This window comes from Cynocephalus volans, chromosome 9 (genome assembly GCF_027409185.1).
Source record: "Cynocephalus volans isolate mCynVol1 chromosome 9, mCynVol1.pri, whole genome shotgun sequence".
In the NCBI taxonomy this organism is placed as follows: domain Eukaryota; kingdom Metazoa; phylum Chordata; class Mammalia; order Dermoptera; family Cynocephalidae; genus Cynocephalus; species Cynocephalus volans.
Window position 1 is genome coordinate 6,231,046 of NC_084468.1, and position 21,724 is coordinate 6,252,769.

Genomic DNA, 21,724 nt, shown 5'->3' on the forward strand with positions numbered 1-21,724 from the left:
GGAGGATGGCAGGGGTGGAAATGAGCAGATGTAGCCTGTGATTTTGAGGTGAACTGAAACCTGGTGTCCAGAGCAGCAGGAGGCTTGCGCTGGATGGGTGCGCCCTGGCTTTCCTTTGGTACCTCTCCGTGGAAGCTTTTGCAGGGCTGGAGGCAGCCAACCCTGGGTGGATTCTCTGTGTTGGGATGGAAGCAGCTCACGGAAGGCCACCCCCGCACACTGCTGTTTGTGTCACTCAGTCCCACCGTGGGGTGGCTGGTATACTGCATCAGCCCACAGTCGGGAGGCACACGGTGCGTGTTCCTGTGATTAAGTGATGCTTTCATACATAGTTCCACTTGCCTTCCTCCTGCACATGTGTCAGCCCTGGTTTGCTGAGTCCTTGTGACTACAAATGTCCTTCACGTGTACTCAGACCAGGAGTAAGCTACAGTGTAACCTCACATCCACATTCTTCTTTCCACATAGGTGTTGATTCCCAATCCTTTAATGCGCTTTTAGAAAAAAAAATCTTCAAGATTACTTAAGACAGGGATCAGAAGAAGTGGTCCTTCTACCTTCTTTTAAAAAGTTTGTCATCTTGTACTTTTGTTAAATATGTGTAGCATGAAATATTTTTCATTTTCTGATAATTTCTGTATTTTATTGTAGTATGGAGATATTTTACGAAGTTCTGAAAATGGAGTAATTTTCCAGAAATGTGCACTGGTAAGTCTCCATAGGTGGCTTATACTTGAAGAGAAAATAATTGGGTTTTGCCCAAATCATGTTAGTCATGTATTTAAGAACTTGCAAACCCACGTCTGGATGCAGGAGTGAGGAAGTAAACGATGAGGGATCTGACATCTGGCAACACTAGGGTGGAGTTTTTTTTTTTTAATAACAAATTACTGTTAATACAAATCCACAGTGATCATTTAAAATGGGAAAGAAAGCATGATATGTTTTCTTTCAAATTATAAATATTAATATGGTACCTGATGGTTTTAAAAATTTGTTTAATGTTCTTTGGGTCTTTTATCTCACTAATCCCACGACATGGTTATTCAGATTATGCTTGTGTCAGGGGTTCCCATACCACCCTCGGGTTCAGTGATTTGCTAGAAGGACTCACCGAACTCAGATAAGGCATTGTACTCATAGGTACAGTTTATTTCAGTGAAATGATACCGATTAAAGTCAGCAGAGGGAAAAGGCGGGCATGGTGGAGCCCAGGGGAGACTGGGCATGATCTCCCAGCTGTCCTCTCTATGTAGAGTCATGTAGACAGTGCTTAATTCTCCCAGCAACGTTGTGTGACAACACATATGGAATATCGTCAACAGGGAAGCTCACTCGAGCCTAGGGCTCGGTCGTGCAGGCATGGAGGTCCCATGAGACTAACCTCATTTACTCATTCTCCAGCCCCTGCAGAGGTCATGTCAATAGAGGGTGGCCAAGGCACCTATCCCAAACAACTTAGCACAAATTAACAATCTGGTGCGATTCCAGGCCCCAGGTATACAAGAACACTCTTATTAGGCAGGATATTCCACAGGTCTTAGAGGTTACCTCTCAGGAGCTGGTCAAAGGCCAGTCCTTTCTTTGAAACGTGCAGGGTTTGGACAGCCCACGCCTGTTGAGTTAACCATTTCCTGCACCACCCCCATTTTATCACAGGCCCTCAGCTACCTAGTTTGCCTTCCTGGATGCAATCAGTGTTACCAGTTTCTCATAAATCCTTCTAAAGACATTTTCTGCCATATGCATGCAATTATGAGCATAAGTGTATGTTACACTTCTCTCTGTGTAATGGAGATGCAAAAAAGGATTACTCAAAGCAGCATGAATGCGATGAGACGCCCAAGGGGCTGCACCCCAGCAACTCCTCTATTAGAAGGAGAAACTGGGTGCAGCCCTGATTCAAAGTTAGCTTCAGTTTTTTATTGTAAAATCAAGGAAGTTTTACAAGAAAATTCAGTTGATTCAATCATTACAAAAGGACACAAGGACATGGGCAGTGTTACAAAAGTTATCTATGGCTAAGTATAGCTTAACCATGGAAACTAGTGACATCAGTAAAGTTAACAATGTGACATCCCAAAGTACAATTAGTGAAAAGCTAAGTTGGTCAAACTGGCTTATTATCTAAAGTATAACCTCTCCTTAAGCAAAAGTTACATTCTTATGATAAAATCTATGTATAATTATTTCTAAAGTTTCCACCAACAGACAGCTTGCCCCTAGCAAACATTTTTTTCACATCTTGCCCTACAGCAATTCTTAAACTCTCTTATCAGGATCCATATGACAACCACCTGTAAGCTCGAAAATCATTAAAGCATGCAATCCCATACCTAAGTAGTGATTAGATGGGCTGTCGCCCCCTGGCTGTAGGCTGTGGCCTCCTACCCGGGGGCTTTTGCCCCATATATGTATTTGCCTAAAAACCCTATTTTAAAAATCAAATGAGAATCAACATTATTTAATTAGAATTGATTAAATGGGCTTTTGCCATGCTATCTGTAGACTGTGGTCTCCTACCAGAGGGCTTTTGCCCCATACATGCATTTACCTAAAAACCCTATTCTAAAATCAAACGAGAATCAAGATTTCTAACCCTCCACAAGTCTGTGTGTGTGTACATGCATGTATATGTACGTATACCTTCCTTCCCCCCCCTTTTTACATAGGTTGCAGTGTACTATACACAGTTCCGAAGCTTGCTTTTTTTTCCACTTATATTCTGGAGCTCACTCATTTTGGAACATAGATCGCTTCCTTCTCTTTTCTGTGGCTTCTGCATCTGTTTCAGTAGCTCTGGGGAAAGTGGGGTGTGGGAGTGGTGGGAGATAAGGTTTGAGGGAGGGGAGTGGGACAAGGTGGCAGAGTCCTGGAGGTGAGCTTGCTGCATGGGCCACTGGATGGCTTCTAACAGCAGAGTCACTCAAACACGTGGACAGGAAGAACCTGGATGGCACAGACCAGCCAGGAGGCAGGTGACCAGCTCAGGTCATTCCTGGAGATCAAATGTGAAAGGAATAAAATTCAGCGCCAGTTAAAGGATGAGACACAAACGCAAGGCAGCTCGCCGGAGAAGGTTTTTAATTCAGCGGGCACATCTGCTTTTATAGGGTTAGAAGAGAGCTGATAGGTTTGCTGAGGACAGGGGGCGTTCGGGGATCGGATGGATTGTGTTGCTAAGGGGCCAGGAGCAGGGAGCCTGTGCTGACTGGCGTGTGATTCACGCCGGCAGGAAGGTATTGTGGCGCCGGTGGGAAGGAGAAGGTGGAAGAGAAGGGTAGCCAGAGCCATGATGGGGAGTGGCCGAAAGGGTTCTCATAAGACCTAATAAAATGGCCATCAGAGACTCTGGGAAGGGCTCTGGGGCTGGGGCTTTAACTTCAAAATAGCTAAGTATGAAAGAGCTATGGTTTGCTTTCCTTGGTAACACTGGTTGTCACAATTTCCCCAACCTGATTAGGGCTCTGCACTTGGACATTTCTCCTCTAAGATTCTCTGCAGGAATGATTTCACTGCATTTCAGGGTCCCAGCTTCTCTAAAACTGTCTCCGAGCAACAGCTTGGCAAGTGCGGGCAAAGCCCTCCCAGGGCCTTTGAAATCAGATAGATGCTGAGAAGTTCTCAGAGCTTCTATGATACCGCAGTCCTTCCTGGAAACCTAATGTGGACAGGCCAGGTTTGGGCATCGTTTCAGGAAGCTGGACCTGTCAGCAAATCTGCTCTCATCTCATCTCCTCCCGTCCCAGGTGTTTGGGCAGAGCGAATCGCAGACAGTGCACGTGCAGCTGCTGGTGAACAACACCAGGACACCCTTGTCGGCCACCCTCTTGGACCTGCTCCTGCTGGACAACATCACTGGCCTCAGCATTAGGGAGTCAATTGGAAATAAGACCTCAGAAGGATTCCAGGTGTTCAGAAAGCAGTTTCTGCCAGGTAATAGCAGGACATCCCTAAGTCAGGGATGGCGAAGGATGGAAATTACAGATGCGTAGAGGTCAACGTGCCGTGCCTCGGGCTGTTCTTAGTCACATCACCTGTGCCCACACAGTTAATCCTCACAGCAGACCTTCCTGGCAGGGCATCAGAGGAAGAGACCACCACTCAGTCTCTGCAACCAAAAGCTTAATTTCTGACTTACATTAGAGAGAGGTGGGATTTGAGGAAAGAATGGTATTTTTTAAAAAAATACATGTGTTCAATTTTTATTATGGAAAATTTTAAACATACATGAAGTTGAGTGAACCCCAGTATACTGATCACCCAGATGACCCAAATTACCATCACTCAGTACAATGAAGAGTTCATTTTGGCTTGTGCTGGGTGAGGTGGGAGTAGGTTGGCGTCAGCTGCAGAAGCATGTTCATGAGATGTTCACGTGTGTTCAGGCGTGTTCAAGCGTGTTCTCTGGGGTAACCCCACTGCCGACTGGCTGGCTTGCACAGTGTGCCACCATCACTGGTTGGCTTTTAGAAGTGTGTTTCCTGAGGTGAGCTGTCATTGGTTAATTAAGCAAGTTTAAAGCCAATTCTGAGATTCAGTTGTTACCATGACTTCAGAACTGTCAGTTTCCCTAGAAGGGTGGAGACTTCTTTTATTCTTAGTAGGTACCTCGTTTATAGAAAAAGAGACTGAGACTGAAGTGGCTGAGAAACTTGCCCAAGGCCATAGGGCTGGCAGTCCCGGGCTGAGATTCAAGCTCGGGCAGTCTGGTCCCCCCACCCTGGTAACTACTACACTGCGGTGCTTTTCACAGCGACTCAATGACCTCTATGCTTGCTGACTCACACCCACATTGCCCATCGGTCATGCCCCTCTTTCCCTCTGAGCCTAGATGAGGCCTCAGAATCCTTCTTAACACAGTACTATTGACAGAAGCTACTGGTGAAGCTAGGCCACAAATGTGGATTCTCTTTGCGGGTTCGGGTTTAAGTGATGTCATAAAAATTGTTGGTATGTCCCAGCTAAGCAGCCTTCAGCATTTTCCTTCCTTCAATGATATAAAAACAACCCCCCAATTCTTAAGCTGGTGTTCAGAGAATGGAACGTGGGGCTGTGAGCAGACTCAGCCTCTAACAGCCCTGGGCTTGGCTCCTAGCCCGGCTACTTAGCAGCTGCATGGCCTCTGGGAAGTTCGAACTTCTCAGATCTTCAGATGTCATGTGTGTATGGCAGTGCCTTGTACAGTCGTTGTAGAGATGGAATTGATGAGGTCACATGACTGGCTCTGCTGGGCAAAGGGAGGGTGTCTGCCTTCAGTCCCCCCACCAGCCCTCCCCAGCCCATGGGCCTGCCCCGCCTGCCTCTCTCATCAGTTCCCCAGTGGCCTTTCATAGCTCACTCTCCTGTGGGACCCAATTTGACACTCTTCTCCCACTTCATTCCCCGAGGACATTGTCGGAAGCATATTTACCTGTGAATTCACTTCTATGCCAAGAGACGTGACATTGATTATCAACTTAGGGCATAGGTGACTTTTTCCCCAAAGAATAAGCAGCCAACTATCAAATCAAGTGACCTATCAGATCCCAGTTCATTGGCACTCTGACATTATTGTTCTTTGGCGCTTTACTTTTTATTTTACAATTTTAAGTTTTGGAGTTTTTGTTTGGTTTTTCTGATGCTCTACTTTTATCGGAGCCAGTGCCATGTAGAGAAAAGATGACAGGACCAAGAAGGTTAGGGGACTTCCTACTTATGAACGAGGTGATCCCAAGCAAGCCAACCTATCGTAGTTGGAGTTTTTTCTTCTGTGTATTGCAGGAAATAACATGTTCCCCACCTGTGGGCAGTATTTGGGGATCAGCTGGGTTAATGTATGCAGATGCTTGGGTGGTGATATAATCCCTGTGCCCGGAGGAGGTCTGTGATTACCTTCCCCATTATTGCCATCCTCTTATCTTCATCACCTTTGAGGTCTCCAGCAATTGAGCAATGAAGCACATTGTAGCATGTTAGGGCTAAAATGTAACCCCTGCTACGGATGAAGGCAGAATTGAACAAGCTTAGGTGAGCACAGCAGCTGGCAGAGTAGGACGGGCTTTGTCACCCAGGGTCCCGGTCCCAGAGGAGCCAGTGGTCCTGTGTGCTGCTGGGAGCCCACTCTCATGAGCAGGACCGGCTGAGTGGTGATGCACGCCCAAACTTGCCAACCAGATGGGGGGGCTACAGGGACCCTGGTGGCCAGCCCTGGTGCAGGGAGGGCGCCCCAGCTCGTGGAAGGAAACAGCAGGAGTGGGAGTCAGGAGCAGGCATAACCAGCTTTATTCTCCCCAATTCACCTGGCCCAGAACCCCCACTAGCAGGTATGTGGGACCCCAGGGCTCCAGTGCCACAGGTGTCACTGTGCTCAGAGCTGCATCCCGGGTGAGTGGGGTGGGGACATGGTCAAGGCCTTGACGTGCATGTGCTCCTCCCCTCTCCGTGCAGTGGGAGATGCCTACACCGTGAGCTACACAGCCGCGCTGCAGCCTGGAGCAGTCGGGAACCGGGAGAGCCTGACACTGCCTGCCCAGCTCACCTTCCAGAGCTCCTCACCGGTATTTCCATTGCTACTCCGATTTCTCTCTTGTCACTGCCCTGTGATGTTGTTTGAGAAACACTGACACTCGGTGCAAGGTCTGTTAGCTCCTTCCTTCATGCATTCATCCCGAATAAGGGCTTGGCCTTGAAGTGCGACACACACTGCCATGAACCTGACTCTGTTGGGAATGCTCCTGTGACCTAGAGTAAGTTAACTAACCCTCTGGGCCTCACATGGGGTTATCATAAGGGTAATACTTGTTAACTTCATCACTGCCTTGCACATTGTAAGCAGTTAACCAGTCGTTACTGTGGCTATTACAGTGGTCCCCCCTTATCCGTGGTTTCACTTTAGAGGGTTTCAGTCACCTATGGCACAGTACTATAAAATATTTTTATATTTTATAAAATAAAATATAGAGATAAGACACTACATTCATATAACTTTTATTACATTATTGTACTTGTTCTATTTTATTATTAGTTATTGTTGTTAATCTCTTATTGTGTCTAATTTCTAAATTCAGCTTTATCATAGGTATGTACGTGTAGGAGAAAACATAGTATATACAGGGTTTGATGTCAGGCAGCCACTGCAGCTCTTGGAATGTAACCCCCTACAGATAAGTGGGGACTGCTATAGATTGCTGGGGCTGACATGACAAAGTACTACAGACTAGGGGGCTTAAAACAACAGAGTTCTTTTTTCTCATAGTCCTGTAGTCCAGAAGTCCAAGATTGAGGTGTCAGCAGGGTTGGTTTCAGTCTGAGGCCTCTCTCCTTGACTCGTCGATGCCTGTCTTCTCCCTGTGTCTTCACATGGTCTCTGTGTGTCTGTGTCCTAGTCTCCTTTATTTATAAGGACAGCAGTCAGATTGGATTAGGGCCCATCCATACGACCTCATTTTACCTTAATCACCTCTTTAAAGGCCCTGTCTCTACATACAGTCACATTCTGAGATCCTGGGTGCGAGGACTTCAACATGTGGATTTTGGGGGACACAATTCAGCCCACAGCACCATTACTACTAGTCTTTTCAGTTCTCACTTACCTTTTGTGAATCCACATGTGTGCAGTGCTTGCTGGTTGGCTGCATGTCATGGGGAGGCAGGCACTGCACACCCAAGGGACAGGCTGGAGGAGATCTTGTCCTCATCCTCAAGGAGGTCACAATGCTCTGGTTCCTTTTGTCATTTTATTATGACTTCAGCCCCTGGAGAAAATCCCTTTTCACAGACATGGAAAATGTGGCTTAGAGCGTGACTGTGACTGTTCCAGGTCAAATTAACAGAAACAAAATTGGACCCTGCAGCCTCTGGCTCCTCTCTGGGGGCCCCTTTGTCTCCCAAGGCTGCAGGGCTTATGTGACATTTCAGCTGCAATAAGAAAAAAAAAAAACCTAGATAAAATTAGATAAAATGAAAGATGCTGAAAAGATAAAGACCAAATACAAGAAAACTGTATAAAAGTGTTGGAAAAGACAGATCTCTCAGGAAATAATTAAGTGCAAAATGAAAAAACAGAGGACAAAGAAAGATAAAAATAGAGATGAAATGGCCCAGAAGAAATACCATCAACAATTTCAGAGGACAGAAAACCAAGTTAAGTTAAGATCAAAATTTAAGGTAAGGCAAGAGCCAGAAACCAATCCAGAAACTCAGAATAAAATGAAACCGAAGCTTCCATCTTCTCAGGCAGGAGCATCGAGAGCTCTGGCTGGGCAGCTGTGAAACCTCACAGCTCCCGTGTGCCTCGGCAGGGCTGGCTGGGGCAGCAGGAGGTGTGGGGTCAGAGCTTGGCCCCCCTGTGTGCTGTGGGGTGACCTTCCTGGCTCTGCCACGTCCTGACATGGTCCTGTCTGTTACTTTGCTTGGTTCCTTGTCTCTTTGTGATATTGACTCTACCCTCCCAGTAGCCCCCTCCTCCCTGACTCTGATGTCAGCCCATGAGAAAGGGACCTCATCTGTCCTATTCACAGCTGTGTCCCTAGTGCCAAAAAGAGAGTCCTGCACATAATAGGTGCTCAGGCACTATGGGGAGGAGCGGGCCTTTAAAAAGTTCAAGGAAAAATTTGTATTATCTTTTAATTGTACTTTTCCATGAACTTTTTGAAGTACCCTCGACTTTGTTGAATGAATGAATGAACATGTTAATGAACTAATCAATCTTGGGTAAGTTTTTTTTTTTAACTTCTCTGAGCCTGTGGTTTCTAATTTCTGAAAATATCATTTTGTCCATGTCTCCGGTCTTTTGTGGGGTAAAGAAAACGATGTATGTCTACAATGGCTGGCAGTTTCCTGCCCTTCCCAAGCCTTCAAAACTCTCTGGGCAGTTCCATGAACATAAGGCAGGGCCCAGCTCACTGCCTGAAGATTCCAGAGTTGCAAGCTTCATCGGCTTGAGTTCTAAGCTCCTGCCTGCCCTGTCAGACCGTCAGTGTCCCCCTCACCCAGACCCCGCCAAAGAAACCACTTGTAGAAGGCGCTCAGCCAGTGTTTGCTGAGGGAATGAGCTCCAAAAGCTGGCAAAGGGCTGCTGCGCCTCGTGCTCAACCGTTTCATCCAGATGGACTTGGAAGTCCCTTTGGGTGACACCTGGGCTTTCGTAAATGAAGGAAAGAAGGTCATGGTGTATTAGGGGCTGAAAGTGATCATACCCGCAGGCTGAGTGAGATGTATGTCAGCTGCACATGAGAACACTGGTTTTCTATGCTTGAGTGTCAGTCCTAAAAGGCCTTACCTACAAGTGGGAAAACACAGGAATTGTTTAAAGACGCAGTGTGCTCATGGGACGAGGTCCTTCAAGGTAGAAGGGAGACGATGCCTGATGGCTCAGAGGCTGGGACCACTGCCCTCGGTGCATTTTCAGAAGCTGTGCAACTTCTCTGGGCCTCAGTTTCCCCACTTGAGAAGTAGAGGAGTGGGAAGACTTCTCCCAAATCTCTTCTAGTTCTGCCATTTTAGAATTGTAGGAGAGTGTGGAGGAGGCAGTGAAAATAGTTATAACCAATGAAGAGCCTACTCTGTGCCAGGTACGTGTCATCATCATAGCAAGGGAGAGGTACTGTCGGAAGTGCATTGCATTTGGGTCTGGAAACACACACACGTGCGTGCGCACACACACACACAGACACACACACAGACACACACACACACACACACACACACACACACACACACACACACACACGGCTACCTAATCTATATGTAATGGATGAGACAGGACCTAGACGAAGTCAGGTCAAGAGGGAAAAGGCTGGAACAGTTATCTCAAGTTCTTTACAATACGTTATGTAAACTTTATGCCCACCGTATAAAACTATCACCGTACCCCACTTGCTCCGTGTATTCTGACGTCATGCTAGGGTCTAAAACATTCCTCGTGCTTTGCTGTTTTTGTGGTAATGCGGGGGTGAGGATTTATGTTTTGCAAAGCATTGAAGACAAGCTCCATGCACACTTTACACTCCTATCTGCTTAGACCTTGGGTGTCAGAAAACACAGGAGGGAGGATCCCAGAGAAGGGAAGAGCACAGCAAAACATGATGAATGTCGCCCCTGAATTTGGCCTCCAGCGTCCAGCTCAGGAGACCTGAAACTCATAGGGCACCACAAATATTTCAGAGCAGAAGCAGCTCAAAACAAGAAAGGGCTGAGGGACTGCTTCACAGTTATGTCCTCTTAAAGGCTCATATTTAAAATTTTTTCAATATCCCTTCTAAAAAGGGGGCTTATTTAGACTTCCTTTGAAGCCTCCTTGAGGCTGCCCTGCAGTCCTGTGACGGTTTGGGACGCCCCAGTGCTCCCCAGCGTTACTGCTGTAACAAAAGGAGGGTGTGGCCAGGGAATTTTCTACTTTGGGGAAGCCATAGCTGAGGTTAGGGAATTGCACAGGGATTGCTCAGCTCACTGGATGCCATGCTGCAAGTCCCAAGGCCAGGTTATGTGCAGTGATGCTTACGATGCTGCTCCTGCTACCACCAATTGCAGTGACACTTTGTAGCACTCCCCATGAGCCAGGCACTCTTCTAGGTTCTGTAGTAACTAATCCTCACAGCAACCTTATGAGTTGAATATGATTTCCATTTTACAGATGAGAAAACTGAGACACACGTTCATACCTGGCCCCAGGTCAGACTCCTGGTGAGTGACGTAGCCACATATGAACCCAGGCAGACTGGCTCTAACCATGACCCTACACTGTCCTTCTGTTGTAAGATGTTCTGCCTCTATCCCCAGGAGGAAGCACATTCTCACGGCAGGTCTCCTCAGACACCATGCAGTTGGGGAGGTCACCCTTCATTTTTCCATTTTCTGTGTTTTCTCAGCAGAGGAATATTAGTAGGCCTTAGCAGTAGACTGTAGGGAGTCAGGGTTTGGTGAGAGGTCAGAGCTCAGAATTCTATCCACCTTTTGTGAAGGCAGCAGATGCTCCAAGAGTGGGAGACACCAGCTCCCGGTCACACACCAGCAAGCTATGGAGTCTGCGCTCAACCCCAGCTGGCTTGACGCCAACCCAAGCATTTCACAAGGGCATGCCGCCATGACTTTTCTTGGCTCTTAGGGAAAGTGGTATTTGGACTTCACACAAGCCTTTGTTAGAGAAGGTGGGATCATAATTCCACTGACCTTTCCCCCTGAAGGGACTTGAAGACCTCCACAAGCTCTAATGCCCCCAACAGCAGGGGCCGATTATAGTCCAGGCATGGCGGGTTGGAAGTAATGCCGAACATTACCTCAGGTACCAGACTCCAAAGACTGTTGACTAACGCATTTTCTTTTTCCCTCTTCTAGAACAGAACACAGCTAAAAGCCCTTTTCACCATAACAGCAGAAGAAAAGATAACGGTAAGAGAAAACATATGTCCTGACACTCCCACCCCGCCTATCTCAGACCCATGTGTCTTTTGTGCCTGTGTCTTGCCTGTCCGCAGAGCCTAGGGGAGGGGTTGGCTGCTGGCCATGGCACCCCAGATGTGTGTTGAGGCTGGGGACTTCGTGCTGTCTCTTGATGTCCCCATGTGGCCCACAGCTGTGCAGCTAATTTCCCTGGATGATCCTCCATCTGGAGAAGACGGGTCGGCCACTGCAGGGCAGGCTGAGGCTCCACTGCCTGTCTGTGCTGCTGGTCACTGTGCCTCTACCTACCTGCCCCCAGCGTCCAGGTTCTGGTGACATTTTGTCTTCCCAGATCTTCCCAACACTCAGTCCATGGGCAACTTTCCCTGCTTCTGCTGTTCACCATTTCCAGAAGGAAATAGTTCTCCACTTTTGATCGTCATTTTGATCATTCACAGCTCACATATTCACTCACACACATGTTACCCTGCGTTAATTCACGATATGACAACACGTCACATTTCTGAAGCACCCACCGGCCCAGGCACTCTAAGCAGTTTGCATGTGCTGGATCACATCATCTTCACCACAGTCGTGTGAGATAGATACATCACCCCCATTTCACAGATGGAGGAACTGAGGCACACCAAGGTCAGGTAATTCGCCCAAGATGCACAGCTAGAATGTCACAGTCCCCAGACCACGCTGGGTGTGATGATTCTCTAGGATGACTCGCAGGACTTACGTAGAGTTGTGCTCGCGGCTGTGATGTATTACAGCATTAAGGACACAAACAAAATCAGCAAAGGGAAAAGGTGAGTGGGGAGAGGTTTGGAGAAAACCAGCCTCAAGCTCCCAGAATCCTCTCCCAGCAGAGTCACATAGGACGTGCTTAATTCCCCAGCAGTGAGTTGTGACAGCATGTGTGAAGTGCTATCCACTGGTTGCTCCTTAGAGACTCAGTGCCAGGGTTTTCATGGAGGCCATCCACGTGGGTGCCCTGCCTGCATGTACCGAGACTCCAGACTCCCAGAGGATGGCAGGTGTTCAGCACGTGGCACATTGTTTGCATAGAAGGTTTGAGGACAGCGAGCCACAGTTACCTGGGAGTGGTGGGAACCCTCCCCTAATCCACATTTCCTGACACCAGCCAAGGCCCATCCATGCAGGCGGGCCTTTCAGAGGACTGCAGCCCGGGCTGGATATATTAACTCTTCTCTGCCTGGCTATCAGTGGTAGAAGCAGCCTTTGAACTCAGGCACTTTGGCTCCAGAGCCCTGTGTTGAGCATTGGGCCACACTGCCTCCTAGTGAGCTGAAGTCCTGCACAGAAGTTGTGGAATTAACATGTGAGGCCAGCATGAGCAAGCTGGCAGTCTAATGGGGCAGTCAGTACACAGGTAACATCCTCCTGGCTGGTCTGTGAGCTCTTGGCAGTGAGGCCATGTCTGATTCATCCGTGTCCCCCACTGTGCCTTATGTGTAGGTGGCACTCAGCAGGTAAATACCCCTTGATTGAGCTGATCGTCATCAGGGAGGATGATTGCCACTCAGTGGAGGAGGAAACTCGTTGCCGTATGATTGAACAAAAGGCAAAGGACATTCACTTGGCAATTATTTATGAGCCCTGTGTCCCTGCCCCAGGCCCTCTCATGCGGACAGAGATGAGCCATGTCCAGGTCTCAGGAATGTCTCTTGCCCACATGTTGCCTTTGGAGAAGCAGGACTAGGTGCCCCCTGGCATGCAGATCATGGGTGCAGGTCTTGGCAGTGGAGCAGGTGCCCCCAAGCTGTGGACCACGAGCTCACTATTGAGTGGAGAGACAAGGCGTGTGCATGCAGCGGCCCTGCGGTGGTGGTATGGACACAGCAGGATCTTGAACTAGAAGGTCTGGCTTTGAATCCCTGTCCTTCCACTGATTGCGACCTTGGGCCTGTAGTTACCTCTGGACCTCAGTTTCCCCAGCTGTAAGATGAGAGCAATAGGAGTGCTCCCTCATAGGGTGGTGGTTGAGGTAAATGGATCAGTAGGTGTAAAGCGCTCAGTACAGTGCTCAGCATTTTGTAAGTGCTCAGTAAACACCAGCTGTTGTCATTGGTATCGTTATCATACTCACAAAAACAGCACAGCTTTGCCACGTATTGGGTGATAATCCTGAGTGAATGTTATGTATTGGGGTGTCATGCTCAGATGCCCACGGGGGCCACACAGGTGCTGTAAGTGCAAGATTCCAGGGGGTGGTGGAGTGTGGGACAGCCTGGGGACTCAGATTGCCCATTGCCCCATGGTCCTTACCCTTGCACTGAGACATTAAGTGAAAAAAGTAAGACTAAACAATGTGCAGTTACAACAGTTATGACTGAATTTGTGAGTTTATGACTTGAAACAGGTTGTATGTACTGTGTATGCTGAGAGGAGAGAAAGAGAGAGCTCCTTGGGCTGGGTAGACTGGCAGTCTTCCTGGAGGAGGAAGAAATCATTTGGGCCTTAATGGTAAGATTTGGTTAAAGATAGGAAGGGGTATTCCAAAATAACCAGCTGAAAATTCTACTTCAAGGTGAAGCAGGTATTGACGGTTGGTCGGACAGAAGCCAGGATCTCCTGGGTGAGATGCACGTGAGGTGCAGCATGGCCCTTGCCAGTCACAGTGTGTGTCCCTCAGGGCTGACACGGGCACCCACGGAGATGACGTACTCATCTTGGAACGTGTGATGTGATAACAGGAAATGGCTGGCGAGGGCAGTCAAGCAAAGTAACACAGGGTAAGACATGAAGTTATCCACAGTGTGAGTTGGGATTCTGCAACACTTGGACGCTGCCCATCATCTCCTGAATTTTCTGTTACTTTCCTGAGAACAGAACTGACACCTGTCAAGCAAGGAGAACAAAGCCCCGAGAACTTGCTCCTGTTTTGCCTCATGGAGTCTTCTTTCCCTTCTGTCTCCTGAATGAGTAGAGTCTCTTCCAAAGGGAAACAAAGGTCACACTGTGCTGGACATTGAGACCAGATTGTACCAGACGTCACTTACGGCTTCCCCTGTTCACCACGTGCACCATGGAAGGGCTGGGCACTGCCAGGCACTGGGGGACAGGCCACTGTATCCTGCTGCAAGGATCTTGGGTCTAACCAAGACAGAGACCTTTAAACCAGATTCATGTAGAGTGTAATTTAGTGATAATTCTAATGGGACTTTGGGAGGAATATGATCAAATCAAAGTTTCACCTGAAAATATTTATTCACTTATGGAACTAGATGAAAAGTTTTTAAAAATGAAGAGTAAAGTGGAAAGATTTGCCCTAGTGGATATTAAAAATATTCTGAAGCTACATTAATGCAGTATGCAATGGAACAAAAGAGAGTATCTACACGTACGTGTATATAATAAAACAGTGTTTAAAACCATTGAGAGAAGAATGCATCATACATGAATGCGGGGGCAACTGACTGGATCATTCGAGAGAAATATAAAGGCAAATTCCTGAACCAATTAAAATCTAATTAGATAAAATAAATTGTGAAATGTAGATATGGGCTAATATTACATGATCTGAAGAAAACCATGGATTTGAGCATACAAGTAGTTGTAAACTTTACCATTAAAAACTGCACAAAGAAAGATAAATGAGAAACTTGGAGAAATGTTTGTGATGTACATAAGAGACAAAAAATTAATGTGCTTAATACATAAAAAGCATCTATTCATAAGAGCAGGAATGCCTCAGTAGACAGCTACCAAAAGTACGAGAATTTCCTCAATACAAGGTTTTATGAGGTGCCCTGGAGTCACAGTGGAGGTGCCTGTAACCATTGGCAAATCATGGTTTTGAGCTGAATTCAGGGGACCAGGCTGTGCAGGTGATCAAGTATGATCACATCTACCTTCTCTTCACATCATTTGCAAGCAACCTAGCCATTGCCCTAGTTCAGTTCGTGTCTCTTATTTGGATTACTGCTCAGTCCCCTAACTGTCCCTTCCTGCCTCCAGCCTTGCTCCCTGACTGCCCAATGTCCACACTGCAATGACCTTCCTTAAAACACTAACCTGCTGCTTTATGTTCCTGAGGGGGTCCCCACTCAGCATTAGGACAGTTGGCCCTTGCTGACCCTTTCCCTGTGCCACTGGGTCCCCACATTGCTCTGGTTTTGCATGTGGTGTTCTTTTCTTAAGTGTTGTTTGAGCAACTTCTAAATGTCCTACAGAATTCCAGTCAAGATGGCAGGATAGACAGTCCCCAGCGTCACTCTCTCCCACAAATCAACCAATTTACAACTATAAAAAAGCAACAGTATCCAAGCTGGGGCTGCTAGAGCTGAGGGGAAGAGGAAGAGAGACCTATGGAGTGCATGAAGGCAGGAGAAACCATGATGAGGGAAAGAAAAACTGCTCCATCCATTTTGAGACCTGACTGCTTCCAGGCTGGAGCTGCTGAGTGCACGAAGCAGGAGCTGGCAAAAGCCACAGTTGTGCCCTTTGGATGAAGTTGCTTGGAGGTGGCAGGGAAGAAGAGGGCCTTGGTGGCCTCCAGACCAGCAAGACCACTAATAGGGTTCCGGTGGGCCCACATAGGAGCAACGAGCCACGAGAACTGAAAAAAAGGAGCCACTCAGAGGCCGGTGAGTCATTGTAATGGACCAGTGCATGGCCCATCCCATGGGGAGTGTTTGCAGCATGAGCGGTAGAGATGGGCCCACTGGGGGAACACTGGGGCACAGCAAGGACAGCTGATCTGCACCCCAATCAGCAGAGGACCGCTCAGAGGAGACTGGTCAGGAATATAAAATGCATGAGGTACAGTTTGATGAAAAGATTCAGGCCCAGATCAGAGTTTCTACACAACCCAGGTGTACTGGGTCTCTGGAGAGCTAGAAGTACCTATAAGGTCAACCATTAAAACCTGAGCTGCACAAAAAGTCTTCCTTAGGGAATCAGCAGCAAAGCAGCAATTTAGCTGAACCACAGAGCTCAAGTACTGGTCCCCACAGGAAGTTTGACCATTTTAGAAGTAAGGAAAGGACAAAAAATTAGTTCTGGCCCAGGCACACTGCCAGTGCCTTGGGGGCCCCCCCCCCCAGGGACCTGAGGCATGGATCCAGGGACTGGACCCCACTCCCACAACCAGGCACACTACCAGGACCAAGGAGCATGCCAAAAACATCACCTCCATGTGGGTGACCTACCACAGCCACCACAATAACCACTACTGCTGCAAAAGTGGCTAGACTCCATAACCACCATGCAGGTGGTCTGCCAGTTACTGGAGTGCAGTAAGGAGAGTCACCAGCAGAGACCAAAGAAGAGGATGTCTCTCTCCACAAAGCCCATTCCAGAGTGACAGAAGAAGCATCTGCTCTACGATAATCTTGGGGGACGTGAACACACCTCTCAGCATTGGACAGAACATCTAGGCAACAAATCAACAGAATAACCATTACCCTTTCAGAGGGAGAGAAGAAATCTAGGGTTATTAGAGGTGGGAGGGGGGAGGGAGAGGGGGATGGGGAGAGATTGGTCAAGGGGTATAAAGAATAAGTACTATTTGTAACAATAGATATGATAGTAATATTGATTTGATCAACATATGTCAGCATTGAACCCCCAAAATATGTATAATCAATTATGATTCAATAAAAATTAAATGTCTTATACGACGCTGGCCAACTTCTCCCCTCTGTGATTCCCTGGGCTCCCCCAGACAAGCTGGTTGCATCCTTTGCTGGACTCACATGGCACTGCGACATCTGTTAAACCTTGTCACTCTGTGACTTGGAGATTATTCCTCTGGATGGCAGTTCATACGCTTTTGTTGACATTAGAACAGAATTTTTATCCTGGAAAAGACTTTAAGGATTACCTAGTCCCACTTCTTCATTGTAGAGCAGGAAACTCAGGTCCCGAGAGGCTCTGGGAACTGGCCGCTGTCCTAAAGCTCGACAACATTGCTGCAGTGTGAAGTCATGTTCTGCAGCTCGTTCTCTAATCCAAGCTTTATTTGCTAGATTGTTCCACTAGCAGAGCTCCATCGGTGAGTGTGGTTACCTCTGAGCTCTCTCTATCCAGAATTGCCAGCTCAGAGGCCAAGATCCTCTTTGCCCTCAGGGATGCCCCTCAAAGGCTATGGGACAAGGGTCAGCAAGCCACTGATCACTCTGCTTCTTCGATCTTCAGCTCAAAGTGAAGGATTTCAGCTAAATTACTTCTAAAATCTCTTCCAGAGAAATCATTCTATATGGTCTCCAGTTTTCTTCAAACTTTTCTGTGTTTTGGGGGGTGGGTGGGTGGGATTTAATATATGGCCATTGTGGACATTTTGAGGAAACATCCCCTCCACAAGTCCCCCTTCCTCTTTCACATACAGTTGTAAGAATTAAATAGTTATCTCATGATCCCACCACCAGAGAGAAACATTGCTAACATGTTAGCTTCTTGCTTTCCACAAGTTTATGAATATATTTATTGCATAATCGAAGCCAAACTCTATAGACAATTCTTCATTGTGCTTTTGTAACTCAGTGTTGAATTCTAAGCACTTGAAGCTTTCCTTTTTCAAGGCTTTTTTGTCTAGCATCTCTCTTTGTAAATGCAGTGATAGAATTCATCAAAGGCGTCTGCTCCAGCTCATGTGTGATTAAAGGAGTGGTGATAGTAGGCGATTCTTTTCCAGAGACAAGGGGGAAAGTTAGCCAGGGCTCTGGGGGATGGGAAGCCAAGGTAACCACCTCTTTTTCTTTATTCTAAGACAATGAAGTTTATGGTAAATATGCTCTTTGGAATCTATGCTTACAATGATTATCAGTGGAATTTCGCTGCAGCATTTTTAGGGGAAATCTCAAAAGTATGGTTAACTTGGGGCTGATTCTAGTGGTCTAAGATGCTTCGACTGCAGTACTTATCACTGTACCGGTGGATCTCTCCAGCACCAGCCTCCCAAGCAAGACATTCAGGGACATCTTGGGCTCCTCCTGTCTTTGGAATCCTATGCATCTGTTCCACCGGTCAGTCACTACATCCCGTTGATTCTGTCTCCTAAATACTCCTCTAATCCGTGCCCTTCCCTCCTGCCTGACAACAGCAGTGCTCAGGTTTACTGATTCTGTGTGCTACAATCCTGCAAAGTGGGCACTATTTGTGTGTGTGTGGTAAGGGACACATTATATAAAATTTACTGTTTTTGACACCTAGTACATTTATAGTGTTGTGCAACCATCACCACTATCTCGTTCCAGAACATTCTCTTCACTCCAAAAGGAGACTCAGTGCCCATTAAGCAGTTGCTCCCCATCTCCCCCTCCCTCAGCTGCTGGCAGCCACTAATCTACTTTCTGTCTCTGTGAATTTGCTGACTCTGGAAATTTCATGGAAATGGACTCACAGTATGTGACCGTTCATGTCTGGCTTCTTCTATTTAGCATAATGTTGTCAATGTTCCTCCATGCTGTGGCATGAATCAGAACTTCATTCCTGTTTATGGCTGAATAATATTCCCTTGTACAGGTGTACAGCATTTTGTCTCCCTATTCATGAGGACATTTGGGCTTTTCCTACCTTTCGGCTATTGTGAATAGTGATGCTGTGAACATTTGGGTACAGGTTTTTTCTTTGAACACCTGTTTTCAATTCTTCTGGATATATACTTAGGAGGGAGATTGTTGGGTTGTATTATAATTCTATTTTTAACTTACTGAAGAACCACAGACACTATTTTTATCTTCATTTTACAGATGAGAAAACTGCAGCCTAGGGAGGGGAGGCCCAGGGCCCTACAGTGGTGGTAGGGGCGGATCCAGGAGCTGAACCCCCAGCTAGGGCCGAAGTCATTAGTCTTCACTAGCATGTCCTGCTGCTTCCCGTGGCATGTTTCATGTTCCATGCCCCATTGCTTTTCCTTTGGCCGTGGCCTCCAGGCTGAAAGCACACAGTAGCCTGGATTATCTTTCTAAAATATTGGTCTGACCATGTTTCTTCCTGGCTTAAAACCCTGCAGTGATTCCCTTAATGCCCTTAGGATGATTTTCAAATCTCTAATCTGCTCTTAAAGGCCCTTGGGGCCTGGGCTGCTTCTCTTGCCAACTGCAGGCCCTGCTCTTGCTGCTCTCTCTGCCGGCTGTCCCTCCTCCTGGCCTGGCTCATTCTCTTCTGCCCATGGGGGTCACCTCTTGGAAAGCCTTCTTTGGTCCTTTGATCTAGAATAGAGGCTGCCCCCTTGCCCCCTCATCCTCCAGGCTTCCTGCCTCAGCCCAGGCACACTGTGTCATCTGTCTGCTTGCCTGTCCATTCCTCTGCAGGATTATGAGCTGCTTGGACCAGGGACTGAGTCTGCTTCCTCCTTGTCCTTCCAGTGCTCAGCACAGAGCTCTTCAAATCAGTGAGTTAACTAGACATCAGGAACGCTTACCATCACATCGAAACACTGGGTCAAAACCTGCCAGCCCACTGTGATGTAACCACTTAAATAGGGAGATCCAGGAAAACAGAATCATAACAAAGCTTGGTTTCAACACATGTGAAATGGATGTAAGAATTCTGAGTTTAAAGTGTTGTTTGAAAGATAGAAATAGGGCCTGGCCTGTGGAAAAAGCTCAATAAAGATGTTGGTTAAGTGTACTTTTGAAGGAATTATGAAGGCTTTTATCCAGAGACTCAGAAATTCCCAAATCCTGCCCTGCTACTCATTCACTGCCAAAAGGTGGGCTGTAGACTTAGGGTGGGAAAAGGTTGACGGGGCAAAAGCCCTTGATGACCCAAAGCAGGGCTCCTGGTAAAAGGCCAGAAAGGCCAGGCTGGAGCCTGAATCCTAGAGAGGCAGCTGCAGCATGAAGGCTACTAGTCCAGATTGCTGGGTGTGAATCTTGGGTCCATTACTTACTACCTCTGTGACCTTGGGCCATTTATTTAACTTATTTGTACATTGGCATTATAATTTATAAAATAGGGCACACCTCACAGTATTGTTGTGGGGATTAAATGGATTGGTACATGTAAAGCACTCAGGACCATCACTGATGCTTAGTGTCTGCTCAATACATGTTAGCTACAATGATGGTGATCATGATGATGATGGAGATGATGAAGTTGGCAGTAGTGATGATGATGGTACTGATGATGGTGATGGTGTTGATGGTGATGGTTGTAATGCTGGTGGTGATGGTGATGGTGGTGGTGGTGGTGGTGGTGGTGATGATGGTGATGATGGTGTTGATGCTGATGGTTGTAATGGTGATGATGGTGATGATGATGATGGTGACAGTGGTGATGATGAGGATGATGGTGATGATGGTGGTGATGATGAGGAGGAGGAGGACGAGGATGGTGATGATGAAGTTGACAGTAATGATGATGATACTGATGATGATGATGGTGTTGATGATGGTGATGGTGATGATGGTGATGGTGATGGTGATGATGGTGATGGTGTTGATGGTGATGATGGTGTTGATGGTGATGGTGATGATGGTGATGGTGATGGTGATGGTGATGATGGTGATGGTGATGGTGGTGATGGTGATGATGATGGTGATGGCGATGGCGATAGTGGTGATGAGGAGGAGGAGGATGGGGATGATGAAATTGACAGTAATGATGATGATACTGATGATGGTGATGGTGTTGATGATAATGGTGATGATGGTGATGATGGTGATGGTGATGATGATGATGGTGATGGTGATGGTGATGGTGATGGCAATAGTGGTGATGAGGAGGAGGAGGATGGGGATGATGAAATTGACAGTAATGATGATGATACTGATAATTGTGATGATGGTGTTGATGATGCTGATGGTGGTGATGATGATGATGATGATGGTGATGATGATGGTAATTGTGAGGACGATGATGATGATGATGATGGCAGTGATTATGTGGAGCCTCCGTCTTCCCATAAAGCCACATCTTGAGCTCTTACTCTTCTTTGGATCTCTTCATGGAGGAAGAAAGTTGAAATGTAGAGGCATTTTGGGCGGGACAGGGGAGCAGGGCCTAGCATAGTTTAGCAACACAGAAAAGTGAAGGAAGTAGGCATCATGAGTGGCAGGTTTGCCCCATGGAGGCAGGCTCTACCTGGGTTTGCTCATTACTTGCTGTCAGAGAGTAGAAATTGTATGAGAGAGGACTAAAAGATGGTAGGTTCTGCAGAGCTGGCCCTGGCTTTTCTCTCTCCCTAGACACAGTGTTCCTGCAGCTGTGCTGCTGCACTGAGATAGGCCCTGCTCTGCTGAGCTCCCCACATGCCTCCACTCTCCAGATTCTCCTGGCCATGCATCTGGCCCAAGGAGACTAAGATCTCAAGATGCAGACTCAGAAAAGAGAAAAGAGCATGTGTGGTGAGACAGTTCTGTTCTTGCCTTTTACAGTACAGTGACCC

General features: G+C 47.1%; 1 protein-coding gene across 1 annotated transcript in view; it reads left to right on the forward strand.

Moving 5' to 3' along the window:
* EVC2 (EvC ciliary complex subunit 2) overlaps positions 1-21,724 on the forward strand; it is a 149,723-nt gene that overhangs the window by 16,234 nt on the left and 111,765 nt on the right. Inside the window, exons 4-7 of the mRNA XM_063108511.1 lie at positions 652-708; positions 3,750-3,936; positions 6,430-6,539; positions 11,317-11,370. Of these exons, the coding sequence (XP_062964581.1) occupies positions 652-708; positions 3,750-3,936; positions 6,430-6,539; positions 11,317-11,370 (408 nt within the window). The remainder of the gene's footprint in view (positions 1-651; positions 709-3,749; positions 3,937-6,429; positions 6,540-11,316; positions 11,371-21,724) is intronic.